Source organism: Homalodisca vitripennis, chromosome 7, assembly GCF_021130785.1.
Source record: "Homalodisca vitripennis isolate AUS2020 chromosome 7, UT_GWSS_2.1, whole genome shotgun sequence".
NCBI lineage: Eukaryota > Metazoa > Arthropoda > Insecta > Hemiptera > Cicadellidae > Homalodisca > Homalodisca vitripennis.
The window spans coordinates 96,952,735-96,967,144 of record NC_060213.1 but is presented as its reverse complement, the minus strand read 5'-3'; the positions used below and the strand labels follow the sequence as shown (position 1 = coordinate 96,967,144).

The 14,410-nt window shown below is 33.5% G+C and overlaps 1 protein-coding gene across 3 annotated transcripts in view; it reads left to right on the top strand.

The window, feature by feature from the left end:
- Window positions 1-14,410, top strand: part of LOC124366069 (interferon-inducible double-stranded RNA-dependent protein kinase activator A homolog) — a 30,870-nt gene that overhangs the window by 1,479 nt on the left and 14,981 nt on the right. For 2 of the 3 annotated variants that reach the window (XM_046822291.1, XM_046822289.1), the window contains exons 2-4: window positions 9,203-9,376; window positions 10,112-10,265; window positions 13,139-13,268. In XM_046822291.1, coding sequence (XP_046678247.1) covers window positions 9,203-9,376; window positions 10,112-10,265; window positions 13,139-13,268 — 458 coding nt within the window. Of the gene's footprint in view, window positions 1-7,217; window positions 7,298-9,202; window positions 9,377-10,111; window positions 10,266-13,138; window positions 13,269-14,410 lie in introns of all 3 variants that reach the window. The other variant, XM_046822290.1, reaches the window with a different exon arrangement.

Below are 14,410 nucleotides of genomic sequence, written 5' to 3'. Positions count from 1 at the left end.
ATAAAAAATTAAATAACTATTCAGTAATATCTCCATGTTCTACATCCACGTCTAGCGTCACGTGACCTTTTGTGACCAATGACCATGATTCAACCTCGTGATGACGTCATCGGTTGCGCCGCCATCTTTGCAAACGTAAATGAAAAATAATACTGAAATGAGCAGAATTTTGATCAAAATGAACAATGTTTTTCTTAATTTCGAGCAACAAATTAATTACTTGTTATCGAAATGAGACGAGTGCCTCAAAGCCATCAGAATGCCTGATGTCAATTAAAGAAAAACATCCCTCGAGATAGTACCTCAGTAAAATATAAAATTCTAGAAGGGCTGATCAGAAATATAAATTGAAATGTAATGCAAAGGCAATTATGTAAAGTTAAAAAACTTAATAAATCATGAAAAACTCAAATATAAATATATAGATGGATATTAACAGAGAACACTTACCATTAGTGTGTTGGCGGATATAGCTGAGCAGCAGCAAGAAAAAAGTGGATTTTTAAAAATTGCAACATTTAAAACTTCTTTTCTTACTAATTTTTCTAATTTTCCTATCGCAACGAAACAACAAAGTCTCCCGGTTTAAAAACAACACGCGACTGCACGACGAACAAATACATTCATTATTAAAAATTCCATGTTCAATTAAAAAGGAAATAATTTCGTTTCGGTTAAAACGTAAACTCTTTACATGCCTTACTAAACACTCCGACACACACAATTCACTAGGGTTGGTCGAACTAGTGGATGGTTGATTTACCTACTGAACACGATATCTTGTGAAGCACTGACTCTGCCCCGGAGAACTCAGATAACAGATACGTTATCAGGCTGCTATCAGTCCCGGCTGCAGATAATATTCAAGTAAACAGATTATCCAGACGCAGGACACAAACTGAACATTAAAACATTAGAAACTTAACCACTTATGAATATAACCCCTAAAATCATGTTATTTGTCATTTGCACCCCCTAGTACTATATATATCTTAGGGGCCTTTTATCTTACAGCTACGCTGCGATTTATATTTTAAGACATGCACATATTATTCTAAAGGCTGCAGTATAATACGTGTCCCACACTCGAATTGTCGATATTCATGGTTAACGAATCACTGATATTAATATAACGAATAATAATTGTGAAGCTAAGGGCCGACCCGGTATCAATTTACAATAACGTGACCATGGAAAGGTATGTTCATTTTTTTTCCTGAAAACTACAATTTTTCCTGAAAACAGTAGTGAAGAAAAAATTCGTCGGCAACGAAAATCAAAGGAGTTACGATTTTTTGAAATCCTCTGAAAACTCTGTTTTTGACAGTACCTCTGGCAACACTATCCATATTTGACAGTTTGGTATTACTCCGCGGCTCTCTCAAATAAAGAAGGGACACCATTTTGAACTATTTTGTTCCTCCGTGTCTATTCTTAACCTCCTAGTTCAGTAGTGGTAATGGCACACCTTTGTGTTGGATGTTCGTTATCTTACGTGGAAGCAATTCGTAAAGACGAGTATGGAGTTTTACAATTTTATGTAAACCACGGCCTGAACATTAAGGTAAGTGATAAGTTACTGAAATGATGCTGACTAGTACGTTAATCCTGTCAACGATGCCTGCCCGCTGCGCAGTGCTGTGCACTGCTTGCTCTTTTAGAAAAAAAATTAACTCGAGCTTGCAAAAGTCGAATCCCAGATCACGTGATGCCCCTGCTCCTTAACGCAATAATGCCCGAAAGGCATCAATATAATACAATAATATACTTTCCCCCCAGTTTATATGCACCTGTGATAATAATACTTGGTTATAAATGCCTAACCCATGAAAAATAAGTCCATTTTCCATGGTCACGCTATTGTAAATAAATACCGCCGACCCTACAAAATACAAGTTTTACGTTACCTATTTCTATCGCCCTCCTGAACAAAACAATGTAAGGTTTCAATAGGTGGAAATTAAATTAGAGTATAGTTCAGCTGTTATGACATCTTTACAGTAACAATTTAATTATTAATAAAAACTTAGGTTATGTGTATTTATAAAATTAACTAATGAAACTGAGTTACATTTAGGCTACTTACTTTTTACTATTTTGGGGTAGGGTATGATAAGCGGACCCGGTTTTTTATATCGAAACTGGCAAACGATATTACTTAATCATAACCATCGATATAATCAATTGATACTAATTAATTATTTTGAACAATTAACGTATATAATCTGTATCAACAGCTGGAAACACTTTCAAATAATACACGTAAGGTAATATTTCAATTTTACATAAGTAACATGTTGATTATTAAAATTGCAGTCAATTTTAGAAAACTTCACAACATTGCTTTAAAAGATTATTAGACAAGTTTTCCGTGGTTTCAACATTTAGGACTCGTACTGAAAGACCCATTATGTGAAACTTGTGGGAAAGAAACAAATGTAACTGTGAGAGGAGCAAATATGGTCATCTTCAGTTTTCTTAATTTTGGTTATAATAATTTGTTTGATCACTGTTAATATTAAATTCACATTTTAATTTAAAACATGTTTGTTATTGAGGATTATAGATACTTTTATATCGATTGATAGTCTAGGATTTGAGATGCGAATATTAGATATCAATGATTACATTCTTCGATATAAAAAAACCGGGTCTACCTGCTTATCGTACCCTAGGCCTACCCCTATTTTGAAGCATAAATGTGTCTGACACCTTGCGACACAAATTAAACATGTACATCGCCATTGTACTTGTGGCCATTACAGATGGGCAGTATTAGTGTCTGTAACAGGTTAATCAGTGGTGATAACCTATTACCAGGATATTGTTATTTCATTAACACCTGGGCTAAGTGATATGGAGTTATCATAACGACTCTGGTATTAGGTTACTTGGTAACCAGTAACAGCTGTTTCATGTAAGCAATTAAGTTAAGAATGGAAATTTCACGCTATGGAATGTTATTACGTGAAATAAGTAGGTTTAGATTAGGTTACATAAATCTGTTACTAGTAATACCAAAGTAAAAAGATAACCTTTATGAGGGCTCATGTGATCAGACCTTGAATTTGGGTATTGTCTCGAGGGGTTTCCTTTTCTTGCCAGAGGTGAAAAGAAAAATATTAACTGTTTGTTTTTATAATACTTACGAATGAAATTACCTACTTATATAGGGTAATAACAAAAAATTACCTACTTATATAGGGTAATAACAAGTAGTAGATACGGACAGATTGGAATCCTTCTCGCTGATACAGAGCCTGTTCTTTCTAAGAATGTAGTTTTGTTAAGTTCGCGGTAAGAAAAATTTGCAAAAATAGTGGCCTCTGGTTTTAGGTAACGTGGTAAAGTAAACATATGTACTTTGTTTTTCAAGGTAGGTGCTTCAGTTTTTGTGTGAGCGTTTCTAAATAGATGTAGAATAGGTCTAGTATATTCATTTTTTGCTGTTGGCTTATAAAAGGCAGTTATATGTATTCAAACTAAAAGAAGTGTATTTTTATATAGTACTATACATAAACAAAAAATACATGTTAGTAAACAATGCCAAATCTATTTTCTACTCGAAAACAAGCACATTGTTAGGCTAAAAACAAGATCTTGTTCATTTTTCCAACAATAAATACAAAAGTTATACATTTGTTAATATAAGATGTTTAAATTTGTAAAATTGGTTGCACATATTTTATGAAAACAAACTAGCATTTCTCACAAGTTCTGCAAGTATGTGATAAGAGTAGTTATGTAGCCTACATATTAGAGATAGGACAAAATTAACGTCATGAGCACTCTAATATTCTGAGCTTCAAATCAGGTACTGACTTGGGTGGTTTTTTTTTTCTGTCAGAGGTGTATACTAGTACTTTTCTGTGGTGTGATCTGAGGTCGGGAAAGTACTGATCAAAAATGACCCTGATCATACTTCTTTACTGCCAACCTGCACTTCTGGCTGGAAAAGGAAAAAGATCTCTCAAAACAATAGCCTATCTAAATTCAAGGCCAGATAATTTTTAAGTGCTTATAAAGGCTTAATTTAAAGTTTCATATCTATAATACATGTACCTATCTACCTATATTGTATAACGACAAAGAGCGATTACCGACAGAGGATAGCAGATTTTAGTTTCTTTCAATATATTTCAATTATTATGTTTAGTTCTTTTTTGACACTATTGTAATCATCCCAGTTGTTATTAAAATTATGCACCTTGTAATATACATGAATAGTAAAACAGTTGAAGTTGATAGCAATTGTAGAGAATTTCCAATAGCTTGCTCACACTTGGACAGTTTGTGTAGTGGGTGTTGTATTTAGTTTTTTTTGGACTGTGTGAGAATTAAAAGGTAAGATATTTTTTCATTTTAAGTCATGTTCTTCAGCTTGTCAAGGAACTTTACATTGTTTACTGTCATGGCCATCTCTCTCTCTTGCCACATAGAACAATGTATTTAGGTGAACTAGTAATATTTTTAGTTTCTCAAGTATAGACTTACAGATTTTACTGAACTGTACTATCTTGAGGGATGTTTTTCGTCCACACAGCTGCGCTGATCTAGAAAGTGAATAGGCTGAAAAAACAAAACAGTTTTGGAAAAATCTTGAGGAGTATTAGGTCATAGTAATACCTGCAGCCATTACTGGCTGCAGCAGAAGCTTTTCAGGCTGATGGCGTAGAATGAAAATCATCCTTCTTAATGCTTGGAGCCAAAAAACTCACATAACTGTTATGCCTTACATACTAATAGCCAGCCAACTCCCATTGTGCAATCTTAAAATATAACGTGAGAAGAACATTAATTAATAGTTATATTTTTTGTTTTCTTTGTGTTTCCCATTTTTGTTTTACCTAATTTAACATTCTACATGCTTAACAAGAAACATATCTCAAAACTGTATGAAAGACATTGTTGGTGACAAATAAATTGTATACCTTCCGCAATTTGCAGACTTTTTTAAAAATTGGTATATTTGCTATAAATATTTACTTTACCCATTTCACATTATTTTTTATTTTTCAAAAGGAAAATGCTAAACTGGGAACAAAAAGTATATATACCCATTAAAATTTTGCATTTTTATATTTGTGTTTAGAGATATGAGGGTCATTCAATAATTAAAGAGACAAAATAGTCTGGAAAAGAAACAGTCTATTTTTAGAAAACAATACTTTTACTACCTTTCAACATAATTCCCTGGAACAATTATACACTTGTTCCAATGGGGGCTACAAGGTTTTTTATGCCGGTTGCAAAGAACTCTTTATCATGATGTTTGAACCAATTACCCACAAATGTTTTCATGTCCTTGTTGTCTTGGAACCTTTTTTCACAAAGTCTTTTCTTCAATGCAGCAAAGAAATTGAAATCACTAGGTGCTAAATCAGGATTGTAAGGAGAACGAGGCAGTACTTCCCAGCCAATTTTGTTGATAGTTTCACGGGTTAGTTGAAAAGTATGAGGACGTGCATTGTCTTGCTGGAGAATCACATTTCTCCTCTGAGATTCACAATATTTCTCTCTCATGGCCTTGTTTAAAAGCAAATTCGAGTAGTATTGTTCATTGTACACTGCTCTTTGAGATAATAAAAAACTCGAGCTTCAGCATCGGCACGAATAATGTCATCAATTTGACTTTCAAGTGAGGGAGTTGGGACTACAACTGGTGGGCTAGAGTGGTGTTCGTCAGTTACTGAGTCACAACCATTTTGAACTGTTTTAACCATTTGTAAAACTTTCCGCTATTAATGCAACCCTTACCACAAACTTTAGACATTCTACAGTATGTATCTACTGATTTCTTGTCTTTAGTAAGTAAAAAACTAATAACAGAATGTTGTTAACTAAAGTGGAATTTTCAAGCAGATGTACAATCTTGAAATGTATTTTTGATTTTATAAACAAAACAATGTTAATACATCAGCCAATCAGGGCTTATCCCAGTGATCCCTACTTAAAAACATAATAGTACCAAACTTCCCCTACCAACAGTTTTTTTCCCCAGAACAATTTGTCTCTTTAATTATTGAATGACTCTTGTATAAAGAAAATTATTTACAAACAATACATTTTAGTTGTATATGTTGGTAAGATCTAAAAATGTATAGGTTTTTGGCGCTGTTCAACCAAACTGCAGCTTTGATCATTTACAACTCGAAAACCTGTGGTCTGATTAAGACCAACTTTTTATGTAAGATACAAGTATAAAAGGTATAACAACAATAACCCCCTAAAGGTTCAGTCCATATGAAATCAACACACTAACATAAAATATGCACTTTTCAAGAAAATCAAAATTTTGAATTTAATTTAATAAAAAAAATATTATTACCAGAGTATGTTGTGTTGTATATCAAAAGAAAGAGCATTTAAAACTGAGTAAAATGAAACCATTCCCATCTTTATAGCTTGGTGAGAAGAAAAGGTTTGGCAATATTAAAGTATGTTGGTTGCGGTTATTTGGTGATTTTTGAGAAACTTTACATAGCCGTAACTTTGAAACAGTTTGAAATATTTGGGGAAAAATTGGCAATATTATTAATCTGTATGAGGACTACCTTCATAACAAATTTCATAAAATTCTGAGATGGTCATGTTTCTACCCTGTATTAATGTCATCATCATCATCATCATCATCGTCAGACGTTTCCGTTCTCACGGGTCGTCGTACACAGCCTCCTCCACTTTAGTCTATCGTTCCAGGTCTCCTCTTCATCCACCTGTATTTTCTGTAGTCCCCTTCTCTCTATGTCTTTCCACACTTGGTCCTCCCATCTTCCTCTCGGTCTTCCTCTTGGTCTTCTTCCTCCTTCCTCCTTCTCCAGTGCTATTCTAGGCATTCTATTATCTCCCATCCTCTTCACATGCCCCATCCACTGTATTCTTCTTCCTTCCATTGTCTCTTGCAGTGAAACTACCTTCAATCTTTCTCTAGTTATTTCGTTCCTTATTCTATCTCTTCTTGTAGTCTTCTGGGAAATTACCTTAAAAACCATTTTTTGTTTTGTATAAAGTGTTACAAGTAAAGAAAAGTATTGTTTTTAAGTATGAATTTTTAGAATAACATGAAAAAATTATTAAATTTAAATTTTATTATTGATTGGGCGGTTATATGGTTTTATTAAGGAACTCCTGAAGTCATTGTCCTGAGTGTATAATTTTGTTAACCATTATTTACAATGTTTAACCTTTAAATAAGATTTAATTGATTTAATTTACAGCGCAAACTGCCAGACTGCCCAGGGCGGAATATCGTAATTCTAGAAAGTCTCATTACGAATGGACCTAATCACGAATGCTTGTGAGTCCTTTACATCGATAGACTACTTGTGATATTTAACCTAAATTTCAAATAGACTATAATATGCTATCAATTTTTGTGCAATAAACTCATATGATTTGTGAGCTGTTAAAAATTTGTTGTGGAAACAGAAGTATAGCATACTAATCTAAAAAAATTGGTTTTAGAACACTTTATGTAATGTGGGTAAAGTAAATATTTTCTGGTATCATTTTGTTCTCAATGAACACCTTCACTGCTGGTCTATACTCAGTGACATTGAACATGTTATGAAGCCTATGCACCGTAAGGCATCTGTCGTAGTCAATGTGTTAAGTAAAGAATACCACATTCGATGATGATGTTGATGTAATACCTTATAAATATATATGTAAAATTCTTTTGGTACGCAACATTTTTTAAAAAGTGGCTGTAACAAATTAAAAGAAGATGGAGGTATATCTAGGAAAATAGTTATAATGTAAATAATAGATATACATAGATTTTTTTTATATGAGAAACTTGAAATTCTCATAAGTCAAACTCATTGCCGTGGCAACATAACATTACACCTATAATAACACATCATTTGTTATCACAACGTTTAATCCTGATATCTTATTACAACTACAATAAAGATAAATCTCTAAACATGATAAATTTATAAACAAGACCCAACACTGTTAAAGAATAGTGAATTAGTTACAATGCTTGAAGGAACAAATTGATTGTCGTTGGTTTTCTATGATGTTAAATATATCACTGACGTTATAGTTAAGGTAACAAAAGGAACAAATTAAGACATCATATTATTCAGCTGTTCATCATGTTTGTGGTATAATAAATAGTAATGAACAATGTAAATAAATGGATAATTTGTTGGTGAATATTTACAATTCTCACCGTTGTTTATTTTTCAAATGGAAAGTAAATGAGAAGTGATTAGGATAGCAATATTAATGAACTCTCGAAGTGGCATGTGGTGCATGTAAGTCGTGAAAGGAGTTATGTTTAGAGCATTGGTTAAGGTTCAAATAATTATAAAAAAAATTAAAATGCTACCAGTAGATCTAAAGTACTGTGCCACTACTGGATCATACACACAGAATTTCAAATGTTAAATAAAACTGAGGTAAGACCTAGAAAATTTTTCAATTTCTCAATGTAGAGACTTTCGTATGTATCCTAATATTAATCCATGATAATGAAGAATAATTTTACTAAAGATATACCAAAACATATTTGTCTATGAAAAAGTGACCTAACGGATATACCTGCTTATTATGCATGTGCTTGGACCTATCCTTTCAGAGGGCTTACCAACCAGAGAGCTAATTGCCTTACCCGAGGGCCTGCCACCCTAACTGAGAGCTAAATATGTTTTAGCAACTTTCTGGTTAAGATTACATTGTTATGGGTTTATGGTAGGATGTAGGCTATCAGAAATTTTTGCTCAAAAATTCCACTCAAAAACTAAATACGGAGCGATACATTGTGTAAATTGTTGCAAGCACTCTGAGATAAAAACACAGAACAAACCTCCATTATGGATTTTTTTGTTATTGGTATGAGACATTAGAACTTGATTGAAGTAGGTACATCTTCACAAATGTTAAATATTTTCTATTAATAGGTAAATCTTTTCTAAAGGACTTGTTAATTTTTAACGTGCTAAATTGAATGTTTGATCATATATCTCTGGAAAAAGGTAGAGACCTCTCCAGTGTAAGTAGTGTAAGCTAAATTATGCCCTTTGTTGGATCTGTTAGTGGTAGCTTTCTAGATATAGATGTCAGTTTTGGCAGAATACGTACAAATGACAAAAAAATATGCCTAGGCAGATAAAATAATCAACAGTAAAAAGGTCAAGACCATTCAGAATCTGGAATGATTGGTCTGAGCTACACAGTGGAATTTTGTTGACAGGTCTCAGTGCCAGTTACTGTGTTGAAGTCTCCTGACGGCAGTATCAAGCTGGAGGACAGTAACATCCCACAACAGCGTATGAATGCCCTCCATAGACCCAGGGGCAAAATGCGGGGTCCCATCCATCACAGACAGCCTGCGGTCGAACTATCTCTGGAGGATGCTGCTAAGAGGGTAGGAATAGTGAATTTGTAAAGAGCAGATGAAACTATTAAATCAAATAAAAATGTATCCTCATATCTTGTGTATATATATATGTATCATTGATATAAAAATAATCACTTAAATTTATATTTTACAGTTTTTCTAATTAGTGTTTTATAATTTCGTAGGAGTAATGACATTGTAAATTTAACAGCAGCATAACACTGAAAATGCAGTGGGTAAGTGAGTAATGAATACCCCTCCTTCCCCATATAGCAATAGTAGATCCTGGTTTGTGGTTTTTGGAACATTTTTTACCAATATAAGTTTAATTTAGTGTTGTTGCCAAACTATTTAGTCAATTTATTTTTCTTATCGATGTATGCACAAGGGGAGTCTAGAAAGTAACAACATTTGTTCAGAAAGTTAGTTTTATTACAGTGTTATAAAGTGAAATTATATTTTAGAAATAAATATATCCAGGAAGTAATTTATGTTTACGAAATGAAATTATGATCTTTTTAGCTAGTTCCCTTTGAAATCTGAGAATATGTCAGAACCATGTGTGTAATAGATGAATTATGAATATCTTTTTCAAAGTTCAAATAAAAAGAACCAGTCTCGGCATGGAGTAAGGCATCGTACTAAGAATTTGAGTTAGACATGGGGTAAGTTCAAACTCTACCTGAATAAGAGTACTTGTTTAAATCTGCAGTGCCCACTTATTCCTGTATTGTCTAAACATGAATTAATTTCTCTGTTCAGGAGATGCAAGCGTTGCCATCCAAGACACCAGTATCAGTGCTGCAAGAGCTGCTGAGTCGGCGAGGTACAACGCCCAAGTATGAGTTGGTGCAGGTGGAGGGAGCTATCCACGAGCCCACCTTCCGATACCGAGTCACTGTTGCTGAAGTTGTTGGTCAGTCCAAATTGATTGAGCCAAATATATTGTATATTAATGAAATTTGCATAAATGTACAAACTGTACATAGGTTTAAAATAAAAATGTATTAAATATAATTGGTAGTCATAATAAAAAAAGTAATCTGCGTGTAACTGAAAAAGGGAATTGTGGCTGGAGATTTTTGCAGATAGATAGGATGTCGGATAAAACTGCTCATAAAGAACTTATTGATTCTATCCGTAAACAAAAGGAAATGTGGTTTCAAAGAGGTATACCTGCCATGGGCCATGTGTATGGTCCTCTGTGGGACAGTAAACAAGGGAAATTGAAATATAAAGACTCATATCCGACCTTTTCACTTCGCTTTTCTTGATTTTCCGGTGTCCAGTGTGTGTAAGAGATTTTAAAGAAGTTCTATCTTGATTTTGAATAAGTACGAGTCGGGCTGTATTTCATTTAAATTTTTTAAATCCATGAGTTATTTGTAAAATTAGTATGATTGGTTATTTGCAGGGACTTTTATTAATATTAATCATTTATAATGCAGATAACTTTATAAAAATTACTTACTGAAATTTGGTTGAAACTAATTTGAAACATATCTGAAAGTTCAGAATATTATTTGAAATAAATTTAATAAAATGATTTAGGAGACAAATTAAATTAATAGCGGAATTAATTGGAAATACAAAACTATTATAATTAAATTATGAATTAAGACTGTGGTGATAAATTATATACAAATCTTGCATATTATTGAAATAGAGAAGATAATGTTTTGAACAAATAAATGTATATATATGTGATTTTTTTGTAAACAATAAATGGGCCTCTAATTTAATCTAAATCAAGGTTGATAAACAAATTGATGAGCAAATACATTTGATTTACATACATATGTAGACTATTATATACTTAAATATTTTTACATTCTTTTATTAAATTTATACAAAGACCTGTAGCCTAATTAAATTTTAATGCATATAAATGCCTAGAAGGACCTTAGTCCTGCTTCCGAAGTCATAGGATGCTCTGAATGGGTAAGATTGGGAGTAGGAGCCACCTCCTGTCCATAAAAAAGGATTTTGGGCTTTAATCTCAGTCATGTCTCCTTGGAAGGAGAGGTCAGCTCTGTACCAGTCTCTCCAGTTAAAATGGGCAGGTGTGGCATGCACTTATGTCCACGCTAGCAACTGTCTTTAGCACTTAGGCAGCCACAACAATTTCATCTAAATTAAGGTTGATAAACAAATTGATGAGCTAATACATTTTATTTATGTACATATGTAGACTATTATATACTTAAATATTTTTACATTCTTTTATTACATTTATACAAAGACCAATAGCGTAATTTAGTTTTAACCCTTTAAGCGTCATGAAAAATTGGACCTGATCCTTGATTAAGTTACAATTTTTTTAAATTTCCAATGTGTAAAGTTAAATTTATTTTTGTTTCTGTATGTCAAAATAGAGTTATTTAACAGTAAATAAAATTTGTTTAGCCCTTTTTGGATTTCCTAGGCTAATTTTTAACTTTTGAGAATATCGTAGAATAGCAGTGTAGTTGTCGCTATTTTTTTTATCATTTATTCAGTAAATAGGGGAATGAAACACAGTTTTACAGATAAACATATACTATATTACAAACTAATAAAGTTAGAAAAATACAAAAGTAGACAAAGAGTGTTTATTTGGTGGCGGGCTGTCACAACTGGCATTCCGCGCGTCTCCTGCAAGCCACTGTTATCGCGTGGACTTTGAACCTTCTTATCGCTCTGCAACCTGTAGGACGGCCTTGCGGGGCTTGAATTGTGTTTCTTGCTTTCTGAGAACATCCTTATGACCGTATGAAAAAGTTTGGGGTTGACCAAGTAATTGCTCAGAATTACCAAATCTTCAAATTCCGAAAAGTCTGGATTCGCCATTCACATGAATAATTGTAAAAAAAAAATAAATAAACACCAGACACTGTTGTATATAATATTAATAATTAGGACACAACAGAAAATTAGCGATAGCCGAAATACATGTACGTGTACCGGACGCTTCTCACTAACTAACTGACTAGATGCCTTGACGGGAGCTCCCGTCAATGACTTTGTGAAAGGCGCGGGGCCACGCCCGCTAGACAGTGTTTGGCCAATTAGAAGCCACTGCCACTCCCACTGTAATAGAATTCAAGGCAGGACAACCCGTCTGTATGTCGCATGACTACTAGAACCATCTAGCAGCAAAATATTCAACTAACATAGCAGTAAGAAAGTAAAGAATGCAAAAACGCGGATCCACGGCAATAACGTTTTGAGCTTGTAGTGGCCCTCCGCGGATCCGCGTCAATAACGCTGGAAAGGTTAATACTTTGTAAATGCCTAGAAGTATTTTTAGAAATCCATCTCGGATCAATTGCCAGGCAGAATGCTAACCAATACATGACAGAGACTTCACTTTTTGATTCAATTATTTAGGTGTTTCCTTCACATATGTGTTTAAATGTGCCAACTAACATGAGTGATCTAAGGACCAATGATCTGGTTATATTATAATAAGTTGTAATAAAACAGTTTTCTCTACAGACTGCATGATATTCTCTCTATACTAATACTAAGCATATACATTTCTTTGCAAACTTAACTTCAATCAAATCAAGATTGATTTTTGCTAACTTTTTGTAGATAGTAAAATAATTAAATATAAGCTATTGAGGTTACCTGTATGTTCGTAAAACACAAGAGCACTGCCTACTTAAATGAAAATGTTAATAGAGATTCAATGTTGCAAATACATTTGTTGTTGTTTGTGTATAGATTATTGCTTGGCTGTATATGTACTAGTTTATGTCTGATATGATATTTTCATTAAATGCATAAAACCCGTTTTTGTTGCAGCCATGGGAATTGGAAGGTCCAAGAAAGAGGCAAAACATGCAGCTGCCAAGAATGTGCTGGACAGACTAATCGGGAATGCAGATCCTAATATGATCAATTCTATGACAAACTCAATCAATGAACAGCTCTTGTTAGTATCTGTTTCAATTTTAACGATTTGTAAAATATTTTGTAGTTTTGTAGTGTACAAAGCATATGTAGTGTGTTCATGATTACTGAAAAGTATAATTGTTACAACTTGCCACCTAATCGAGGAAACTGAGTGTACGTCAGGAATCTTGTAGAATGAGGGAAATGTCAATAATTATATTTCTATAAAAGAGTATGAAATTACAAATAATTGAAACCGGTTTTTGAGTGGGAAGTGACTAATACTGTTCATTGCAGTTTATAAAATGTTATCGTGAATCTTAATGAAGATTGATGATGAGTGAACAATGGTGTTACCGAATTGTTTACAGAATGTGTTGGCAACACCTGATTGAGTGTATAGTCTGACGATATGTTTGAGAGCTACCTCTGATGCTGGTTAATCCAAGACTGATTATTCCAACCATAATATTGCTCCCGGAATGCTGGTTTAAAACAGTTTTTAAAATAATGTATTAGGTGTTCAGATATTGATGCCGGTTTTTTATTTTAGTACTAAAACATCATTTTTAATTAAAAAATGAACTTGAATCATTTTTTATGATTTACGTACAATGTTATCAAAACGTTATTAATAATTCTCATTATTTTAGTAGCCTGTTATTTTAATATTTTAGTGTATAAATGGGTGGATTTACTTAATTAGATATACCAATATTAGTTTTATTGGTTTCTTAGGACAAGAAGCTAAGATATTGTACTTAGTTCTAAAAGGACCTTAATCCTGCTTCTGAATTGATAGGATATTCTGGATGGGTAAGGTTGGGGGTAGGGACTGCCTTCTATCCATAAAAAAGGATTTTGGGTATTAATTTCAGTCATGGAAGAAGGGGAGGTCAGCTCTGTATCAGTCTCTCCAGTCAAAGCGGGCAAGTGTGGTATGCCCTTATATCTTTATACTAGTAACTGTCTTTAACACTTAAGCAGCCCCACTAACTCCAACAGTCATCCCCCGCAGTAGACTAAACCTACCATTCTCCCCTTGCACCTCTTGGGGTTAGTAATGTGCCGCTCCTGTCCTGGACATTAATAGGGTTGTCCAGATTTTTAGTGACACATCAGTTTTTGCTGTACCCAGTGTTGGTTCATCTGCAAGGTATAAACCAACCAGAAGTGCACACT